The sequence below is a fragment of the Nelumbo lutea genome, chromosome 8 (genome assembly GCF_056320005.1).
Source record: "Nelumbo lutea isolate HS-2025 chromosome 8, American lotus-T2T, whole genome shotgun sequence".
In the NCBI taxonomy this organism is placed as follows: domain Eukaryota; kingdom Viridiplantae; phylum Streptophyta; class Magnoliopsida; order Proteales; family Nelumbonaceae; genus Nelumbo; species Nelumbo lutea.
The window spans coordinates 58048150-58069220 of record NC_142691.1 but is presented as its reverse complement, the minus strand read 5'-3'; the positions used below and the strand labels follow the sequence as shown (position 1 = coordinate 58069220).

The window sequence follows — 21071 nt, the reverse complement described above, 5'->3', positions numbered from 1 at the left end:
CAGTCCCTACTCAGATTTTAGGACATTAACGGTCCATCAAAATAGTGCAAGAAGAGAACCATAAACAGAGAAACTTCAATTCAGTACCTAGGTCTCCCGAACTGTGAATAGGCAGTACACTCATGGACTCAATCTTCTCTGCAGGCCAAAACCCTTCTTCGTACATCTGGGATGGTTTTCTACAGTCTTCTTAGCCTTGCAACTCCAGTCACCAGCACCTGGGCTGGAGGATAAAGAAGAAAAAACTTGTAGCAGAACCCTTTTCTGCGCTAGGAAGTTGAACAGTCAACTTTCTTGTAGCAGAACCCTACTCGGCAGTGGAGACTAACCGCAGCACTAGAGAATGCTTCCTCTTCCCTGTCTTCGAGCATCAAGACTATAACTTCTACGCAGCAGTGGAGAGAGACCTCGGTTGGTTGTTTTCCAGGCCTGGTCAGTTCCGCTCTGATACCATGTTGAGAAAAAGAAGAAGAAGAAGAAGAAGAGAAGGGGTTGCAGACTTAAGGCCTCAAAAGAACTACTTCTTGCGAGTGAAGCATTTGTATTTATACTATACTGGCAGCACAACACAAAAGATCTACAAAATTACAAAAACACCCCTACGGGCACTAAACTTGTGTATAGTACATACAATACATCTGTCAATAGTACTCTCCCAAACAACTGTCTCCATAACATTAATTTCTTGCCATGGTGATTTCAGCATGTAGTAGATCACTACACTCTTCTCCCCCTGTCTCTAATTTTTCACATCACTCTTCAGCTTATAGACTTTTGCCACATTCAACTTCTATGAATATGTTTCCATAACACTGTCCCAAATTTCCTTTGCCGAAGACATCCAGAGATAATGCTGATATATGGGGCTGCATAGAATTAACCAACCATCCGATTACTGTGTAGTTCTCCTACATCCATTTCTCATATCTTACTGCCTAAGAGATATCCTAGTTTACCTCTAATGCAGACATGAATCCATATAGACTGTGCCCAGGCTAGATAATTGGTGCCATCTAGTTTGATTGTGGTCACTCCAATCAAAAGGGAATCTACCAAGCCAACCCCGGATACCAGCATCTGCTTCGATTCACTTCTAGATTTCTCCATTAATCAAATGAGAAAAAAAAAAACAGTTTTTCAGTCTATATAAACTTAATTGAGGTCAATACAATACTTGGAGACTTGAAAACTAGGGTTTCACTGCACCCAGCTGTCGGGGAGGAAGAAAGAATAAGTAGCCGCTCCTACTAGAGCTTCTAAACCACCTACAAGTCTAGGGATCAAAATACACCTCCCAAGTCCTGAGCGCCACATCCAAATCTTCTCCTTGACCTGTACCAACTGGGCAAAATATTCTCTGATCTATCAGGAACTTATCTTTCCATACACTCTCCTAATCGAAGGGTGTATGGGAAAAACGAAACAAGAAAAGAGAAGGGGAAAACCTGCTCTAATACCAAGAAGTAAATCTGACTTCTAAATCTGATATAAAACTTGATTAAAGTAAGAAAAGAATGAGAAAGGAAGAAGAAAACAGCAGAATAGAAGGGGATGGAGAAGAAGAAGAGGGTTCGATAATCTCCTCTCTCCCCTCACTAATCTTTTCATTAATCTTCACTAATTAGGTTAATTACAAATCTGCCCTAAAGTGGGTGGCAAGCTAAGCATGAACTTAAAATAACTTATAAAAAGAAGTTAACAGGCCCATTAACATACAAGATAAATATAACCTACTACTTAAACATAGAATAGACACTAGGGCCCATTCGGCCTAGCCTCTCAACACGAAGTACCCTACAAAGACACTATATTTTAACAACAATAAAGTGGAAATATAGATAATATGATAAGGGAAGCCAGATTATTGGAAGATGAGCTGAATGTCACATTTAATTGGACACCAAGAAGTGGTAAGAGTCTATCCGATGCATTGGCTACTAGACCTGTTCATGGGTCAGGCCGGGCCGGGCTTTCACTAGTTATTAACAGAATTTGATAAAGCCCGAGCCCAGCACGACCATCGGGCCTGTAATTGGGGCCTGATCCCAGCCTTCATAAAATCCCAAATCCCAAGCCCGAGCTTGAAGCCCAACCTATTGTTCCCAAATCGCAACCTTTTTCTAAATTGTTCCCAAATTTTCTGAAGTTTTGATTAGGTCTAAAAGATTTTTGAAGCTTTGTTTAAGACCAATGGTGTTGTGGATGCTTTTATTGGGAAGAAATACAGCTGCAAACAGCAGCAGTAATGGACCCAAGATTCAGTGTTCCTATCCTATCTGTTAGCTAGATACAGTGTCCCTATCCTATCTTATCTGTTAGCTACATCCAATGTTCTTATGTTATCTGTTTCTATCTTACCTGTTAGCTAGATTCAGTGTTCTTATCTTATCTGTTTCTATCTTAGCTAAATTAAGTGTTCCTATTAATTAGGCAGTAGTATAGATAAAGGTTATTACGAAGTCTTCCTAAAGTAGGACTCTTATCTTCTTGTAATCTCCTATTTAAAGGAGCAGATGATATTCAATGAAATTATTGAAATTTTCAGTCAAGAAAGAGCATAGGAGAATTGGTGATCTCTTTAACAAATCACCATTAAGGCGCCAAGATAGGTTCCTCAAGAAAAGGGAGGAACACGGGAAAACAAGAGGTTTTCCCCGTTGACCAACTTGTGATGAGATCCTATTCGCGGGCCCTTAACAAATGGTGTGGTGGACTTGGACTGTTTGGGTGGAGGCGGTGGAAGGGTAACAAGTGTGTGTGACCAAGTGAGAAGAATAGGAAGTTTGAAGGTTGAAGAAAGAAAGTGTGAAGAGCGATTCGAAATAGAGAGAAAAGGCCAAAAGAGGGAAAATTTGGGTTAGGGTTTTGGGTTAATAATAAAAATATTTAAATATATATAAAATATATTATTTAATATTAATAAATATTTATATATTTTTTATTATATAAAATAAAGTCGGGCTGGGATTTTATGATAAATCCCAAGGCTGGCATGAAAAAAAAGCGGGCTTAGTGTTTTGGGCCCGACTTCAAGTCCATGGGCCTAAGAGCATGTCCAAGACCGGGTCGGGAGCAGGTCGAGCTGTCGGACTACCTGATCCATGAACAAGTCTATTGGCTACACAGGGGAAACAAATTGAGTTATTTTGGGGGCAGGTTGGGGAAGAACCTAATGTATCAGCAAAAGAAGGTAGGTAGTGTATACTAGCCTATCAAAATGCTCTAAATAGTATTGGTTATAAATCATTCTTTCAGATATATAAATATAAATTGCTTTCTTATTATCCATCAAAAAAACAAAGAGATAATAATAAAAATAAACACAGCCAAGTACAGTCCATCCAAGTTTCCAACCAGATTCCTTTTTTCTCTTTCTTTTGTGCCTTTACAAATAAGCCTGAAGGTAGAGGAGGAGGAAGCTAACAAAGAAATGGCTTAAATTTTTGTAAAGATAGGGCATAAACAAATGGAAACAAATACCCATAGTAACATCAAATACCGAATATGCTAAAAAGGAGAAAGGGAAGAAACAACATTCCAAGGAGAAGCATGATTAACTCTGTCAGCCACTCTAGCATCCCAGCCATGAATGCTGCTAATCACATATCACCACAAGTGGTTCTACTCCAAAGAAATCTCCACAGCCATTTAGCAAGAAGGGATAAATTCCTATGCACCAGATTTCCAAAACCTAAACCACCCTATCTCATAGTCCTTACATGCCACATCTCAACAAACAAGATTATCTCATTTTATCTCCCCAGATTCCCACAAGAAATCCTTCATTAGTTTCTCTAACTGAAGGGATGAGAGATCCATCGTATGGACACCCAAAGATTGCTGAATAAGGGGGCGAATTTCAAAAATTATTCTCTCCCTTCAACCGGGAATCGCATTCCCTATTTAGAAAATCATATTTTCAATGATCATTCTTGAACCATAAACTGAACCAGATCTAAACCAAAAGGAGTAGGAGAGGATTATACCTGATATGGACAAATAGTATCCCCCAACAAAGGTGTTCATGCCCAAGGAAGGATCCAAAGACTGCTCCCACTGAAGATGGTGCAGTGCAGGATGGAGCAGATTCAGTACTGTTCTTCTCCAAGAACTCTGTCCTTCGCAAGAAACAGCAGGATGGCACGTGAGCACAGCCTCCTATCGATTCTTTCTCAAAGAACTGATGTCAAGATCGAATCTTGACTTCTCCCACAACTGGAAATCGAACTGGCAAACAGGGGCGGCAATAAAGAATTTTGCAGGGATGCTTAATTCTTCCTTCTGTGATTTCAGCACTCAAGAGGATGTGAATATCTCATTCTATTTAAGGTTGCCGCCCCCTCCTTCTATTAACCTAAAGGATCAGCTCCTGATCCTATTAGGAACTGCTTATCTAAATCATATTTGGATCAGCCTTCTCTTTAGGTGATATGGATAAACCCTTATCTTATCTGCAGATTAGATTAGATTTCTCCTAATCTCATTAGAAGGTTTCTAGATCTGAATCACATTCAAATCTGGACTCTCTGAGTGGATAGGGTCAAGACCCTATCCTATCTGCTAATCTATCTCAGAATTCGCCCCATTATGCTTATGTGCTCACTTAACCTTCCTAACTGCTACCCAGTTGGGCTTCCTTGTATGGCGCGGAACCCAAGCATTGATCTACACATCAGCCACATGGGTTCAGCCCAGCCTTTGTTACAAGGCCTGGCAGAATACACTGTTATGGACAGTGCACCCCCTGAAACCCATCAAATGGGCTCTATGGGCCCAACACTTACCCTAAGTGGTCCCTAGGCCAAACCACCGTGTAACACTCAATGGTCTTACACTTAACCTCTCAGCTCATAATGATCATACACTGCCCGACAAGAGAGGACCTCTCCCTCGGCTGCAAGGAACAGTGTTGCACTCTCTACTTGTATGGATCCCAGGAATTAAAACTTTTTTGCAAACCTTTTAGAAACCATTATATATATACTTTTATATCTCATATAAAATATATTTTGCAAAACGAATCTCAACGATTGAAATCGGTTGCCAGCAGTCTTGGTTTCCATCGGTGAGAGTGCATCCCCGATCATTACCTTTGTCTGACAAAGGGGCTGATCCTGTCACTATGATCACCCACTCAGATGAATTCTCAGACTGTCCCAACATACCCAGGTTTTGACCCCCGCTAAGGATCTCACTAATTGATACATCAAAGACAACCCAATCCGACACCTAGTGTAGTATCATAATTGAGTCTAGGGGTCGGGTGTTACTTTCCAGTTTTGCCCATCAATCTCCAAGGTCCAGGGCAATACTGGAAATCTGGTCCAGTTCAAAGATTCAATTAATCCTACATTGTATGTGCCTAGGGTCTCACCCTGGCAGCTGAGACAGGCCACCCCAACCGACTTGGTGACACCACAGTGTCAGCCTTGTCAGGATAGATCTCCCCAGATCGACCCACTGGCTGTGAACATTCTAAACTAACACAAGTCTCATTAAGTGTCTAGTTTAAGGGGATTACACAGAAACATACCAAGGGAACATGAATCAAATATGCACTTTTATTCATTTACAATTAACTCATAAAGTACATCATTCTGATTGAAGCTAAGGGCATACAAAACAGTCTAACACTAACCTCTTAGCAGCCACCCCTAGAATCCTAAAGACAGGCATGAAAAGATGAGAAACTTATCTAAAATTGATTTGATCAATGTGATTCTACCTCCTAATCATGTGTAGTTCCTTTCCCATGTTTCTTTGTTATCCATTACCCTACCTACCACTGTCCACTGGGTTCCAAAAACTACTAGCCTTAGGTTTCTGCTAAAAGGGAGACCCAAGTATCTCAATTACCAAGGTGTTTTAAGACACCCAATAAACTCGTTTAAGCCTCCATCCCTCCCTCCTCTATATTGACCATTGTCATACAGCTTTTGTCTATATTAATTTTCTGATTTGAAATCTTCTATTGAAAGCTGCAAATTATATATTTATGTAATTAGGAATTATAGATATGCACATGCATATAACTAAGTCAACAACTCGATGAAGGCCCATCACAAGGTCCATCTCACCCCTAGGGGCGGCAGCTCCTAGGATAAGGTCAATTCAGGATAAGGTCAATTCAAGATAAGGTTAAGTCCAAGAATTCAAGATAAGTAAGAATTGATCCAAGATTAACAAGATAAAGCAAGACTCTTCCAAAGATTAGCAAGATAAAACAAGACTCTTCCAAGACTCTTCCAAGATTATCAAGAAAGACTCCAAGAAGCATCAAGATTAGCAAGATAATCCAAGATTCATGCATCTAGGGAGATCGGACGGTGGAGATCAAACCAAGGAGAGTTCAATCCTATCATATTAGATATTTAGATCTATCCTAGTTATTATTTCCTAGTTCTTTTACAATTTCCAAATGTATTATAAATACTGCTATTTTCCCATAATTATTCATCAATTCATACTTCATATTTTCAGAATTTCTTCAAGTTCTCTTCTTCCTATTTTCGCCACCTTTTCTCTCTCCTAGAGAATTCGGTGTTCTTCGCTAGAAGCTAGCGATCGCCCGGTGCTTGCATAGCCAGTCCGGTTTCTCATTGCTTCCACGCTACATCAGGTGGTATCAGAGCAGGGAATTCGCCCAATCATGTCCAACCCAGACGGTAGCAGTCGCAATCCACCCCATGATGGAGATCAGGGGTTTCCAGCTGTTTGGAGAGCAATCGAAGAACAGCGTACAGCCACACGTAACATCGAGCAGCAGTTGGCAGAGATGGCTAAACAACTGTGAACATTGCTACGGGAGGTTGCTCCACGGAACCGGGAACATCCACTACAAATCGAGAGAGACGACCACGACAGACCACCCGTCCATACTGCGCTACGACGACCAGTCCTGGACTTCGACAGTGATGATGATCTGGAATTTGGTGGTGCTCCAGTTCTTCCCGGCAATGACAGAAACGGTAGAAATTGGCACAATCAAGGTAATTCCAATCCCCGTAGGAATAATGATGAATTTAAACTCAAGGTAGATATTCCTACTTTTAGTGGAGATCTTGGCATAGAGAGACTTCTGGATTGGATCACAGAAGTCGATAGGTTCTTTGATTACACGGAGATACCAGAGGAACGAAGGGTAAAACTGGTAGCTTTCTGATTAAAGGGAGGCGCATCTGTTTGGTGAGAACGGATGAGAGAAGGAAGGGGTCCTATTCGAACCTGGAGGCGCATGAAACAATTAATTAGAGGTAGATTTTTACCTCCTGACTATGAACAATATATGTTTGAATCTTATCAGAGGTGTGTGCAGGGTTCACGTAGTGTTAATGAATACACATCAGAATTTTTAAGATTAGCAGAAAGAAACCAATTGTCTGAAAGCGATAACCAACAGGCAGCCCGTTATCTGAGCGGGTTGAGACCGTCCATCAGGGACAAAATTGGTGTACAGATGGTTCTCAGTGTGCAGGAAGTAAGGAACCTAGCCTTAAAAGCATAATTAATGTTCCAAGACAAGGCACGCAGTGATAATTACCGCCGATACAGCGGGAGCGACAACAGACCGGCAACTGTCGACAGGAACAAATCAGTCCCAACAGTACAACCTTCTCACCCGGCAAGCACAAGTAACGCCGGTAAGGCTACTACAGGAGGACATACTCAAGGTAATCCTTCCAACCCTCCTAAACCTAGTAACCCTTATGCAAGGCCTACTCCTATTAAATGTTTTAAATGTAATGAGGTGGGACATAGATCCAGTGACTGTCCTAGGAGGAAGGCAGTTAATATGGTAGAAAGGGAGGAAGAATATATTAAGGAGGTATACTATGGACCTGATGGGGAGGATGAAGAGGGTCCATATGAACTGAGGAGTATACTTGTGTGGTAAGAAAATTAATGTTGTCCCAGAAAAATAAGGATACTTCTCAAAAACATAGATTATTTCGTATCAGATGTACTGTCAAGGGAAAATTATTTAATTTAATTATTGATAGTGGCAGTCAAGAAAATATTATTTGCAGGGATGTCATCCAGCAATTACAGCTGATTCCTGAAAAACATCCCAACCCATACACAATTGGGTGGATCAAGGAAGGAGGCAGCGTACGAGTGGAAGAACACTGCAAGGTACCTTTTTTCTATTGGTAAGTACCATGATGAAGTATATTGTGATATTGTAGATATAGATGCTTGCCATATTTTGCTAGGGAGGCCTTGGCAGTTTGATACAGATGCAAGGCACATGGGTAGGAAGAATACCTACCAACTTGAAAAAGATGGTACACGTTATACTTTGTTATCCATAACAGAAAAAAATATTACAAATGCTCCAAAGGCACATGAGAAGAATTTCCTTACTATCACCCATCGTCATGCTGAATTTGTTAAAGAATGTAAGGATACTCATGAAATACATTTGTTAGTAGTAAAAGGAGAAGATGTTAATGATGAAAATAAAATTCCAGCTGAAATACAGGGACTACTGGATGAATTCAATGATGTAGTTCCAGAGGAGTTACCAAATGAACTCCCTCCCATAAGAGATATACAGCACCATATTGATTTTGTTCCAGGTGCCAGTCTACCTAACCTCCCACATTACAAGATGAGTCCTAAGGAGAATGAAATCTTACGGGAAAATGTAGAAGAATTATTGAAAAAATGACACATTCAAATCAGCATGAGTCCTTGTGCAGTACCTACCTTACTTACACCTAAGAAGGATGGTAGTTGGAGAATGTGTGTCAACAGCAGGGCCATTAACAAGATTACTATTGGATACAAATTTCCCATTCCTAGGTTGGACGACATGCTGGACCAACTGAGCGGAGCTGTAGTTTTCTCAAAAATAGATCTCAGGAGTGGATATTATCAAATCAGGATCCGTCCCGGAGATGAATGGAAGACAGCCTTCAAGACTAGAAATGGCTTGTTCGAGTGGTTAGTCGTGCCCTTTGGACTTACCAACGCACCCAACACTTTCATGAGGCTGATGAACCAGGTATTGTGCCCCTTCATTGGTAAATTTGTGGTAGTCTATTTTGATAATATTTTGATATACAACAAATCTATCACTGAGCATGTGGGACATATTAGGGAGGTCCTGAAAACATTGAGGGAAAATAAATTATATGCTAATTTGAAGAAGTGCATCTTTAGGAATGATAATTTTTTATTCCTGGGATTTATTATAAGCAAGGATGGTGTAAAAGTAAATGAAGAAAAAGTGAAAGCCATTAGGGAGTGGCCGACCCCATCCACTATCACAGATGTCAGGCGTTTCCATGGGTTGGCAACCTTCTATAAGCGTTTTATTAAGAATTTTAGTAGTATCATGGCTCCCATCACTGGATGTTTGAAAAAGGGTAAATTTCAATGGGGAGAAGAACAAGAGCAAAGTTTTGCTCTCATAAAAGAAAAATTATGTACTGCTCCTGTTCTTGCCTTGCCAGATTTTAATAAATTGTTTGAAATTGAATGTGACGCCAGTGGAATTGGCATAGGGGTTGTATTGTCCCAAGAGAAAAGACCCATTGTTTTCTTCAGTGAAAATTTATGTGAAGCTAGGAGAAAGTGGTCTACTTATGACAAGGAGTTCTACACTGTGGTTAGAGCCTTGAAGACATAGGAACACTATTTAATTGCAAAAGAATTTGTTCTCTACACTGACCACCAGGCCCTAAAATATCTTAGTAGACAAAAGCAATTAAGAAGTGATTTACATGCCAGATGGTCTGCTTTCCTAGACAAGTTCCCATATAAAATTATGTATAAGACAAGACAGCAAAATAAAGTGGCTGATGCACTTAGCAAGCGTGTAGCTCTCATCAAGACCCTCAATGTTGAGATTGTGGGTTTTGAGTGCCTAAAAGATTTATATGCCCAGGATGAAGACTTCCAACAGGTATGGGAGAAATGTGTGACTAAGCAGCCAGCAGAGGACTTCTTTATTTATGATGGGTTCCTTATGAAAGGGGAACAGCTGTGTATCCCTTGCACTTCCCTCCGCGAAAAGATCATCAGGGATTTGCATGGGAGTGGATTAGCAGGACACTTGGGAAAGGATAAAACAGTAGAAGCAGTTAAGGGGCGATATTACTGGCCAAAATTAAGAAAGGACGTGTCTACCATTGTAAGCAAGTGCTATGTTTGTCAGATAGCTAAGGGACAAACCCAGAACACCCCTACCCGTTCCTACTGCTATATGGGAAGACCTGTCCATGGACTTTGTGCTAGGCTTGCCAAAGACCCAGACGAACATGGACTCCGTCTTCGTGGTGGTTGATAGATTCTCAAAAATAGTTCACTTCATCCCATGCAAGAAAACAGTAGATGCATCTGCTACAACCAAATTGTTTTTCAAGGAGATTGTCCGCTTGCATGGGGTACCCAAGACCATCACATCAGATCGTGACACACGGTTTCTCAATCACTTTTGGATGACCCTATGGAGGTTATTTGATTCATCACTTAATTTCAGCAATACAGCCCATCCGAAGACAAATGGACAGACAAAAGTGGTAAACCGGACCTTAGGGAATTAATTCGTAGCATATGTTGGGAGAGGCCAAAACAATGGGACTTCACCATAGCCCAAGCCGAGTTCGCCTATAACAATGCAGTACACAGTTCTACAGGCAGATCCCCATTCTCCATCGTATACATGAAGGTCCCTAACCATGCACTGGATTTCGTGAAGCTACCCAAAGTACCCAACGCCAGTATCTCAGCAGAACAGATGGCAGAAAAATACAATCCGTCCAAGGGGCCGTGAAGCAGAAACTAGAGCAGACTAATGCCAAGTACAAGATGGCCGCAGATAAGCACCGCCGACGACCTCAAGTGTTTGATGTAGGTGATGAGGTTATGGTCTTCTTAAGGAAGGAAAGGATTTCTGTAGGTACTTACAACAAGTTGAAGCTTCGGAAATATGGTCCATATAAGATCGTGAAGAAGATTAATGACAATGCCTATGTAGTGGATTTACCAGATCATATGGGTATATCCAAGACCTTCAACATTGCTGACTTTCATCGGTACCTACCGGAGCCTATCCTAGTCACGACTCGGGGTCGAGTTCTCTCCAAGTGGGGGAGAATGATGGAGGCCCATCACAAGGCCCATCTCACCCCTAGGGGCAGCAGCTCCTAGGATAAGGTCAATTCAAGATAAGGTTAAGTCCAAGAATTCAAGATAAGTAAGAACTAATCCAAGATTAACAAGATAAAGCAAGACTCTTCCAAAGATTAGCAAGATAAAACAAGACTCTTCCAAGACTCTTCCAAGATTATCAAGAAAGACTCCAAGAAGCATCAAGATTAGCAAGATAATCCAAGATTCATGCATCTAGGGAGATAGGACGGTGGAGATCAAACCAAGGAGAGTTCGATCCTATCAAATTAGATATTTAGATCTATCCTAGTTATTATTTCCTAGTTCTTTTACAATTTCCAAATGTATTATAAATACTATTATTTTTCCATAATTATTCATCAATTCATACTTCATATTTTCAGAATTTCTTCAAGTTCTCTTCTTCCTATTTTCACCACCTTTTCTCTCTCCTAGAGAATTCGGTGTTCTTTGCTAGAAGCTAGCAATCGCCCGGTGCTTGCATAGCCAGTCCGGTTTTTCATTGCTTCCACGCTGCGTCACAACTTCTCAGCTTACCTCCAACCAGAATCAAGTTTCCTTGTATTTGAACATTGTGGAGAATTTATGGTAATAATTAAAGAGGTCAAGAGAAGATAGATGTAATCAACTTAACCTGCATCCACTCAAGGCAAGCACGGCTAAAGAACAGATATGCCTCCAGTTCATTGTAACAACCTCCATATACAGCAGGACCCTTGAAGAAATGGTTGGATGGTTCAATTAATATCAATGGGATACCCGAAACTACCCCACGATATGCATTAGTAGGGACCCATTGTCCATCGTGATAGGAATTATATGTTGTCATTAACTCCAATCCATTAATTTGCTGCTTCTGAATGCACTCATAGAAAGGAAGCATTATATCCACTTTATGTCCACGCAATAAACAGGCCCGGGCAAGACCAGTTACAACATCTCCAAGCCCACCAACTTTTGCTATTGGTGCCATTTCAGCTGTGACATGAATTATGTGCATAAGATCAGGATCTTTCTCTGTGTTATCAAAAACTTCTTGGCTAACATCCCATAAAGGAAATTCCTTCTTCCAAAATGGGATTTCATCATTTGGAGAGGGCCAACTAAATTCTTCAAGGCCACAACCAATAGCACTGCTTTCTTTCTCAGTATTTGTCTGCAAAAAAAAAACACAAAGATGAGCAATAAATACCACAAAAAAATCCACCACCAAAACATTCCCCTTTTCATGAAAGTAACTAAGTTTAATGGCTAATAACATTGCAAATTTTAGAGCAAAATAAAGCAACACGTTATAGAGTTTCATAGGCAAATTTCATTCACCAAATTATTAATTAAAAATAAAAAATTTAGTCATCAGCCTTGGTTTAGTTTGCTCTACCTGGCATTTATACAAAACATTCAAATTTAATTTTTTGAGGATACCATAACAAGGAAATTTATGCCATATTTTAAGATTGTGCACAGTTGGCACCTTCCTCATGCATTGTGTAGATTTTTCAATCAAACAGAAGCTGCTTGAATGAAAAGTAATAACACAGATTCATTCTGACAAAACAATTTCCCAAATCCCAATTCCAATTAATGGATCTATTTTACATGCAATTTGCCCCTATGTTTGTTTAGAAGGCTCATCTTCAGCTAAAGCAGCCTTGATGGACAGCGTAAGTTACAGAACATTTATAATCTGTGGGATAACAGCCAGCTCACAATTATGATGCCTTATAGGTTAATAGTTAAGGAAACATGGTGTATTAGCAATTATTATTCCAATAATCAATGCAAGCCTTGGAGAAGGAAGTACCCCTGTGGGGAGATAAGAATTGGCAGTTGGATGAGGACCAGCAGAACAAGCCACGAGAATCTTGAACCCATTTTGCTTGCGTTTCCAAGTACTCAGAAGCATATGCCTATTATCCACTTCATGGGGGCTTGACAAGCAGGTATAAAGCTTTATAAAGGATTTCTTCTGAACCAAGCAAATAAAAGCATTCACCCTTAACATTGTAGTTAATGTGCCTCAGACAACCTGCAGGGGAAAACAAAAGAAGAAAAAAGAAACGTTAAAAAATAACTTGCAGGAACATACAATGTCCAATAAAAGTGCCCCTGTAACAATCATAGACAACTCAATCATCTAATATGTTCCATCCCAAACAGATTTTCACCCAAAACACCAGTTCAATCAGAAGCAGGTGAGCTATGCTGCTTATGCAAAAAAGCTCGGAAAAACCAGGGTCTCAATGTTGTAATGCATAAGCATATATGAACTACAATGGAAAAGAATTCACTAGGGCAACCACACCCATACAAAGGCAGCAACAGGAACTTGAATCAGGTCCGACATTGTCATTTTATTTTCTTTATCAGTGGAGAAGAAACATTATAGATACAAGAATAGAGGTAATCAGGCAAAAACTTAAGGTGACATCCAACAACAAATACATCAAGAGGATAAAATATAATGAGTGCCCCTCACACAGGAAGAGTAGCTCCCTAATACTGTAAAGAGACTAGGCCAAATGGGCCCCAGTATCTATTCTTGTAGTTTGTTTTTATTTATTTGTTGCTAATGGGCCTGTTATTTCTTTTTTTTTTCTAGTTCTCTTTATGTTACTGCCTAGCTGGCCGACCACTTAAGGGTATACTTGTAATTATGTTTAGACTGAAGTTTAGTAAAAGGATTAGAGAAGGGAGGGAAGAGACATTCGAACTCTTCTTCTTCTTCCTCCTCTTTTCTCCATCTTCTTTCTCTTGTACTGCTGTTCTCTTCTTTTCTTCCTCTTTTCTCTCTCATTTTTCAAGTTTACATCTGTTTTAGAGGACTGATTTACATCTAAACTGCCCCTCTCAAACTCTACTTCTAGCCAATGAGTCAGCAAGAATGTTTGCCAATCTCCTACTCCACTGAAGCAAGATGTTCACATTGACTGCAAAAGACCTAGACTCCCTGAAATGAGGACAAAACTATAAGGAGAATCACTTCCATTTTTCATCCATCCTATTACTGTAGGTCTATGGGGATTGGCCCTGAGAAGGTCTTTGCCAGGACAGCCAAATGGCTCCCAAGATGAGTGGCCGGGGGTGACAGAGAAAGGGGATCTCAGATCTAAGATCTAAGAGATAACTGAAGTGAGAAGAGTCTCCGGAGGCGGTAACCTCTCAGGGACTCACGAGGGAAGTATGGGAATTCGGTTATGAGAGGTCCTCTCTTTGGGGGATCCCCCCTATTTATAGCTTCCAGAAGACTTTTTCCTTCTAGAAAGCTCCTTTTGGATTTCCTTCTAGAAGATTACTCCTGAAGAGTTGGGATCAGCATGATCTGCACCATCTGGACTAGTTGGGAAGCAGCCACGTGTCCTCGTGGGCTTTGGTACTCGGGCACTCGCCACTTCTCCCTTTCCTGACACACAAGCACAAAGACACAAGTTAAAGCATCATTTCCTCAGTCTTTGGTGCTCACGTGTTTTAATTGTCTGCCGTCTAGCTAGTTTTTGGCATTGAGACTTCCAATTTGGGTTTTTGATGAAACGCTTTGACGTATAGCTATGGTGTTGCAATACGACACACTTGGCTCACACCGCACTCCGGGTCGCATGTTGTGATTCCTTGAGCCTTGCTTGTAATTCCATGTTGCTGGCCTGTATTGCACTCTTTGCAATTTTCTATTGCCAACCCCATGTTCTTATAATTACAACCTAAGAATTGACTCCACTTCTGCTCTCATGTAATCCAATGAGCGCGAACCAGTGTCGTTCCCTGAGGAAAGAGACATTAACTCTGCTCTAATGGCATTTGTTCCAAAATGTCCCCAATGATTATCTAAAAATTCCCCACCCATCCTCCCTGTAGAGAACACTGATGTGGTCCCCACTACTGTACTCGATAGTCAGCAGTTAGTTGTTAGTTGCTAGTTGGTAGTTGGTAGCTATTTGAGTCAGAGTCTTTAAGTTTTACTTTTGCCATGTAAGCAGTAAGGGTATTTCAGCCCTTTTATCTTTATTTGAAAATTAATATAAATAGTAAGAGAGGGGCGGCAGATCTATTGTTCCTCTCTTTTTCTAATCTCCCCTATGAACTCTTCTTCTCCTCCTCTCCTCTCTTCTCTTATCCTCTTCTTCTTTCTCTGTTTTCTTTCTTTCTTAATTGAACACTAAAACTAGGCCTGATTGTAGTCTTATTCGACTACATGGTATCAGAGCCAACCTAGGAATTCTTGTGGTAGTCTAATATGGCTGACCACATGAGAACTTCCTAGGATTGGAAGCTTTCAGCAAAGCAAGACCATCAGCTGGGTCTTGGAGATTGTTGGCAGTGTGCGGCTAGCATTGGAGGATGACTAGCAATCAGGAAGAGTCAGACAACAGGAAGAACTTTCAAGATTAGGGTTCAGACTTGATTTCGAAGGTGGCGAGAGTTTCACTGAAGTAAGTTGAGTTTTTTTATATTGTTCCATTAAAAGAACACCTTTTCTGGTTATTTTAAGAGGTGTGGCTGAGAGATTTCTTTTCTTGGACTGTTCTTTGTGATTGATCTATTAAAAGAATACTTTTTCTGGTTACTTTAAGAGGTGTGGCTGAGAGATCTAACCTTTTCTGGCTATTGATCTAGTTCTTTGCTTGTTTCTTGACCTACGACTGGTTCTAGGTTTAAGACCCTAGTTTCTCAACTGTCACCAATTCTAGGGCAGCAGATAGTTCAGTTTCAGCCTTGCACTTAAGGTGTTTGGTTCTCTAGAAGATTATCAAAGTTGTTCTTTTTTCTGGGTGGATTGCCGACCTATAAGGGTAAAGTAGGTTAGGCTGTTCGAAAATTCTGGGTGAGATTACCCACTCTTAGTGATAAAAGAATTATTTTTTTGAACTTAGGTTCGGCTGTTAGCAAATTTTGGGTGTAATTACCCAGTCTCAATGAAAAAAGAGGTACTCTTTGACCTTTCTCTTGACAAAGAATGGAGTTTAAGAGCCAAGGGGAAAGTTTTTTGGGGGCTGGTGGTGTTGGTAGCATACCTGAGAACAGTTTTCAGATTACCACTATCAAGTTCGATGGATCAAACTACTTGGAGTGGGCCCAATCAGCCATGATGGCTATTGGAGGTAGGGGAAAGCCAAGTTATCTGTTGGGTGATGTGAAGGAACCAACCAAGGAGGACCAAATATATGCCAAATGGGTTTAGGAGAACTATTTGGTTATGACATGGCTGTGTAACTCCATGCAGCCACATATCAGCCGAAATTATTTATTGGCAAAAACAGCTAAGAAAATTTGAGATATCATGAAAGAGACCTATTCCCAACCCCTCAATGTTGCTAGGGCTTATGAGCTGAAATGTAAGGTAAATAACCTTAAACAATGAGAGAAACCAGTCTCGGTTTATTTTTCAACCTTGAAATCCTTGTGACATGAAATTGATCACTTAGAAACAATTGAGTGGGAAAGTCAGAATGATGCACAAACTTACAGAAAGCAGGTTGAAACCAATAGGGTGTTTGAGTTTCTAGTTGGTCTGAATTCTAAGTATAACATTTTGAGACAACAACTTCTAACAAGAGATAGTGTGACCTTATCACAAGCTTACTCTCTAGTGCACAGTGAAGAGAGTAAAAGGAAGGTTATGTTGCAGCATCCGCCTCTTGAATCAGCCTTGGCAGCAACTAAACCTAGGGTTGGGGGGGAGAGGGGGGTGTTAGGAGAGAGATATGAAGAATGAAGACAAGAGGGACCTAATATGTGAACATTGCAAGAAACCTAAGCATACCAAAGAAACCTGTTAGAAGTCACATCGTCATCTAGTTCCAGCAAAACTCATAAATAAAAAAAGGAATGCTAATATGGCTGTTACTATTGATTGTGCAACCTCATCAGGCACAAAGGCAGCACCATTAGACACACTAGCAGTTGCCCAAACTGCTTTGACCCAATTGGAAAATGAAGTTGGTAATTCAGCATCATCATCTTAGCCACCAGTCACAATGTCAACTCCTCCCACCTCAGCTTTTGATCATATGACTGGCTTGCCCTCACCGTTTACTACCTATCATCAATGTTTTAAAACACGAAGGCATGACGCAAGGCATTCCTCTACCTAGAGGCGTGAGGCATAGTTCAAAACGCAAGAGGCGTAAGCCTCCCGAACACAAGGAGGCGTAAGCCTCCTTAACAGGAAGGGGGTTAGGAGGAGGATGAAGAGGAAAGGAGGATCTCATTTTTTATTTATTTTTAATAAAAAACTTTTATATTAAGAAGAATAAAATGCATAACATTAGTTCAAGGGGGGGTCTGACAAGGCCTAAATGAAATGATCCTCTGGATAACCGCTCTACATATGGTAAGCAGCACGACAGGACCTGCCATCCAATTCTGGACAGCATAACAGCATAGTTTCTTTTATAATGAACGAAATGCATTCTGTTGATTATCAAAAATATAGTGAATTGTCCCATGTTCACCCTAACATCAAATTGCATCTTAAGGACTACATCGACTAGAATCACCATTATAATATAATGATGTACGTCATAAATACATGGCAATAAAAGCATGAAAACACCCATTAACAATTTTAATCACGGTTAGACTCCAGCATGCTCCTTCAAATCTTATTTGATTACTACAACTGAGATTGGAAAAGACGAAAAAGAATGCATACCATCTTTCAACCACTTTATGCTATAGCGATGCATTTCAAAGCTTAAGAGAAGCACAGAGAACATTGCATAACACCAGGCATACTAAACAAAACCGATAACTTAAGAACAAGCAACAAATGCTACATAGCATTTGCATCAAGTAGTCCATCCACTGTTGAACCCCAGTAGAAAATTCCTGTATCCGCCCCATGACTACGAGTTTGCCAGAAATGGAAAAATAAGTAGAACAAAAATCAGCATTACCATTTCAATGCCACTACCAGTTGCTCTTTCCATCAGAGAGCAAATTGAAACAAGAAAATCCAAACTAATACTAATTTGATTCCCATAGATTTCTCATTCTCAAAGTTGGATGAAATAACAACGAAAACCAGGATCAGTACTATTACTAGTTACTCATTCCCGATAACGACTGAAGTAATCAGACACTTTCGATTTCAATTCTTCATTGTAGGTTCCTGTGTTTAAACTTTGGCGATCCGATCCAAATTAGTTGCTTACTATCTGAAAGTTTGGAATTTGAGAAAGAAAAGTACCTTCAACCGAGAAATTTTCCAGCTGACGAGCTCTCACTCCGTCGATGTTCAAGCAGGAACCTCGGGCGGGGAGAATATGGCCTTTGTATACCGAACCCTTTTTGGACTTATGTTTTGAATTTTTGTCCTTTTTACGGCCCCACAGAAGATAAACTATGAAATATCAGATTGGAATCTCTTTAAATAGTTCACCATTTCCAGAAGAAAAGATGTACTAATCTGACGGTGATATGTTAATATATCAATGCGCCACTCCTATTGGATCACGAAGATTACGTACAATACAATTACGACGATAAACAATTTTTTTTGGTAGAGAAACGATATATAATTGACAAAGTGGGAAGTTTCATGTGTTATCTTGAACCAATAGGAAGTGTACACGTCGCACAATCAGATAAGTTTAACGATGATTTAAAAAGAAGATTCTCGTTGCAGAAGTAAAAATTCCTGGCTTATTAGTCACGTGGAGGATAACATGGACAAGTGTCGAGGAGGGTATAAATACTAAAACACCCTCAACCCATCACGCGTGTGTAAGGGCCAAAGTATATTATTTTCCTTTTTTTCTAGCGGCCTACCGGGGACCGTGCGATATGCGGAAAAACCTGAGTCGAATATGATGATAAAAAGTAGGGATGGCAATTTCTTTTATTAAAAAAAGGTTTTTACGGATCCCTCTATAAGTGGTTTGAACACTTAAACCGAAAAAAAAAAAAGTTAAGTACACTGTAACCCAATGTAGAATTCTGAACTATGATAGTCTATTAGTAACCCCATATAAATCACATCCTATCCATGAATTTGGCATTAATTCGTGGTCAGGATCTCCTGTACAGTGAGGCTAGAATTTCTGACCTGGACCAACAATCATTCTTTGAAAAAAAAAAAAGTAGGGATGTTAATTTCTACCCTATGTGGTCGATAATCGCCCTTATCCCTTTTTGATGGGGGTGGGTTTTTTTGCTTGAATGATGTATTTTGGGGTGAGAATGAATTTTGAGAGATTCTACATTCCATATAAGAATGGATAAGATATGCTATTAGGCTAAACCCAATTCTCCTAACCTGTATATAGCTGGAAAGCATATGTACTAGGTGTTGAAATTAATAATATTTTGAACTTTATGTTAAGGATAATTGATAGTTAATGTGTTATTAACATATCTTAATCAAATAATTGAAAATTTTATTGTTCATTTATACTATTTTACTTATTTATTATGTATATATAACAAGAAATAATTAAAAATTATATGCGAGTTTTAAACCCAACCTGCCTCTACCCTTGAATGCAAAAAATATAGGGTCAGAGAAGATTTAGATTCTCAAAATCTACATGCTACAAATTTTGGGGTGAATATGAGTTAGGAGATTAAGGAGGCAAGTAGGATCTAGAATTTACAAAGCCCGCCTTGCTATCCCTAACAAAAAGGATTGAAAAATGAAAACTTGACATCATTTGTCTAGCATTACAGATATTTTCAATTGAGTCAAGTAAATCCAAGCCCAATCATAATTTCCTATGATCATATCATTTTCTGATGGAGAATCGTTTCTTAGGATTAGGAACCTCCAATACCTACTGAGAACATACAAAGAATTGTTTCTTAAGACAATGCATTTTTTTCAAATGTAATCTGTCTGTTGAGTAAGTTTGTTATAATCCTCTGGCGCCGTTGGAAAGATAGATGCAAGAAGGACATGGAAAATAAAGATTTTAACCCAGTTGAAATTCTTATATCGGTCCACACTCAGATTGAGGAGCTGACCACACTGAAAAGGATGTGGAGCACTCTTGATTCTGAAAACAGCTTACCCAATAGTAATCCTTTAATGATCTCCTCCCTCACACCCGTTTTTAAAGATTTATATTAATGGTGCAAATAGAGATTCTTGCTCTGGATTGGATATTATTTTGAAAGACCACTTTGGAAACTTGGTGTTTAATAGAGGCATTTGCTTGGAAAGGGCGGAACTTGACATTGCTGACGTTCGAGCATTCAGAGCTGGACCCAAATGGCAAAGGATCTCCATCTCTTCAAATCAGCCCCCACAACGTTTCACAGTACATTTTTACCGTATAATGAGAGCATCTCCCGATAATGATATCATCATTTATGGAATTATCATCGGGAAAAATTCCCAATACACAGCGGGGATGTGCTGTGGGATATTGTGGGGGGCTGATTTAATCTCCCCATATCCATATTAAAAGAGATGCCTAGAAGATTATAATATCCTGTTGGATGCCTCTCTTGACTGCAGCAATCTTCTGCAACAGTTTCAAGCTATTTCAATCTCCTTCACCCCTCGTACAGAAAATAAGGCTGCCCGTGGAATTGCAAAGTTTTCTTGTCATGTTACTAGGATCATTACTTAATTCTCGCCTCCTAATTCTTATTTCTGTACTGAAGAATGATTTATTGTTGCAATGAATTTAGCTTTAAGAGCTGTTTAAAAAAAAAATTTAAAGAATTCAAATCCACAAATCGAATATAATAAATCTTAACGGATTCGATTCGATCCATTTGCAGCCCTAAATTTTCTTTGGGGCATTAGGTCATCTGATTTGAAGCCAGACTCTCATATCTGAAATCCAAATGAACAAATTATTTCCCAAGGCGGACAAGGATTTTTCTTTTATGAATGGTAATGCATACACTACTAGCGCCACAAACGGATTGGATTTAATCCATTTGAATTCGAATGTGATTCATTAAGCCCACCCTAAGTCCCTGACCCA

The 21071-nt window shown here is 39.8% G+C and overlaps 1 protein-coding gene across 2 annotated transcripts in view; it reads right to left on the bottom strand.

The window, feature by feature from the left end:
* Positions 1–18456, bottom strand: part of LOC148844385 (uncharacterized) — a 146794-nt gene extending 128338 nt beyond the window's left edge. For both annotated transcript variants that reach the window (XM_088959994.1, XM_088959995.1), the window contains exons 1-3: positions 18326–18456; positions 12944–13168; positions 11774–12295 (exon numbers count right to left, since the gene is read on the bottom strand). In XM_088959994.1, coding sequence (XP_088816120.1) covers positions 11774–12295; positions 12944–13144 — 723 coding nt within the window. In that variant the 5' untranslated portion in view covers positions 13145–13168; positions 18326–18456. The remainder of the gene's footprint in view (positions 1–11773; positions 12296–12943; positions 13169–18325) is intronic.
* Between the last annotated feature and the right edge of the window lie 2615 nt (positions 18457–21071).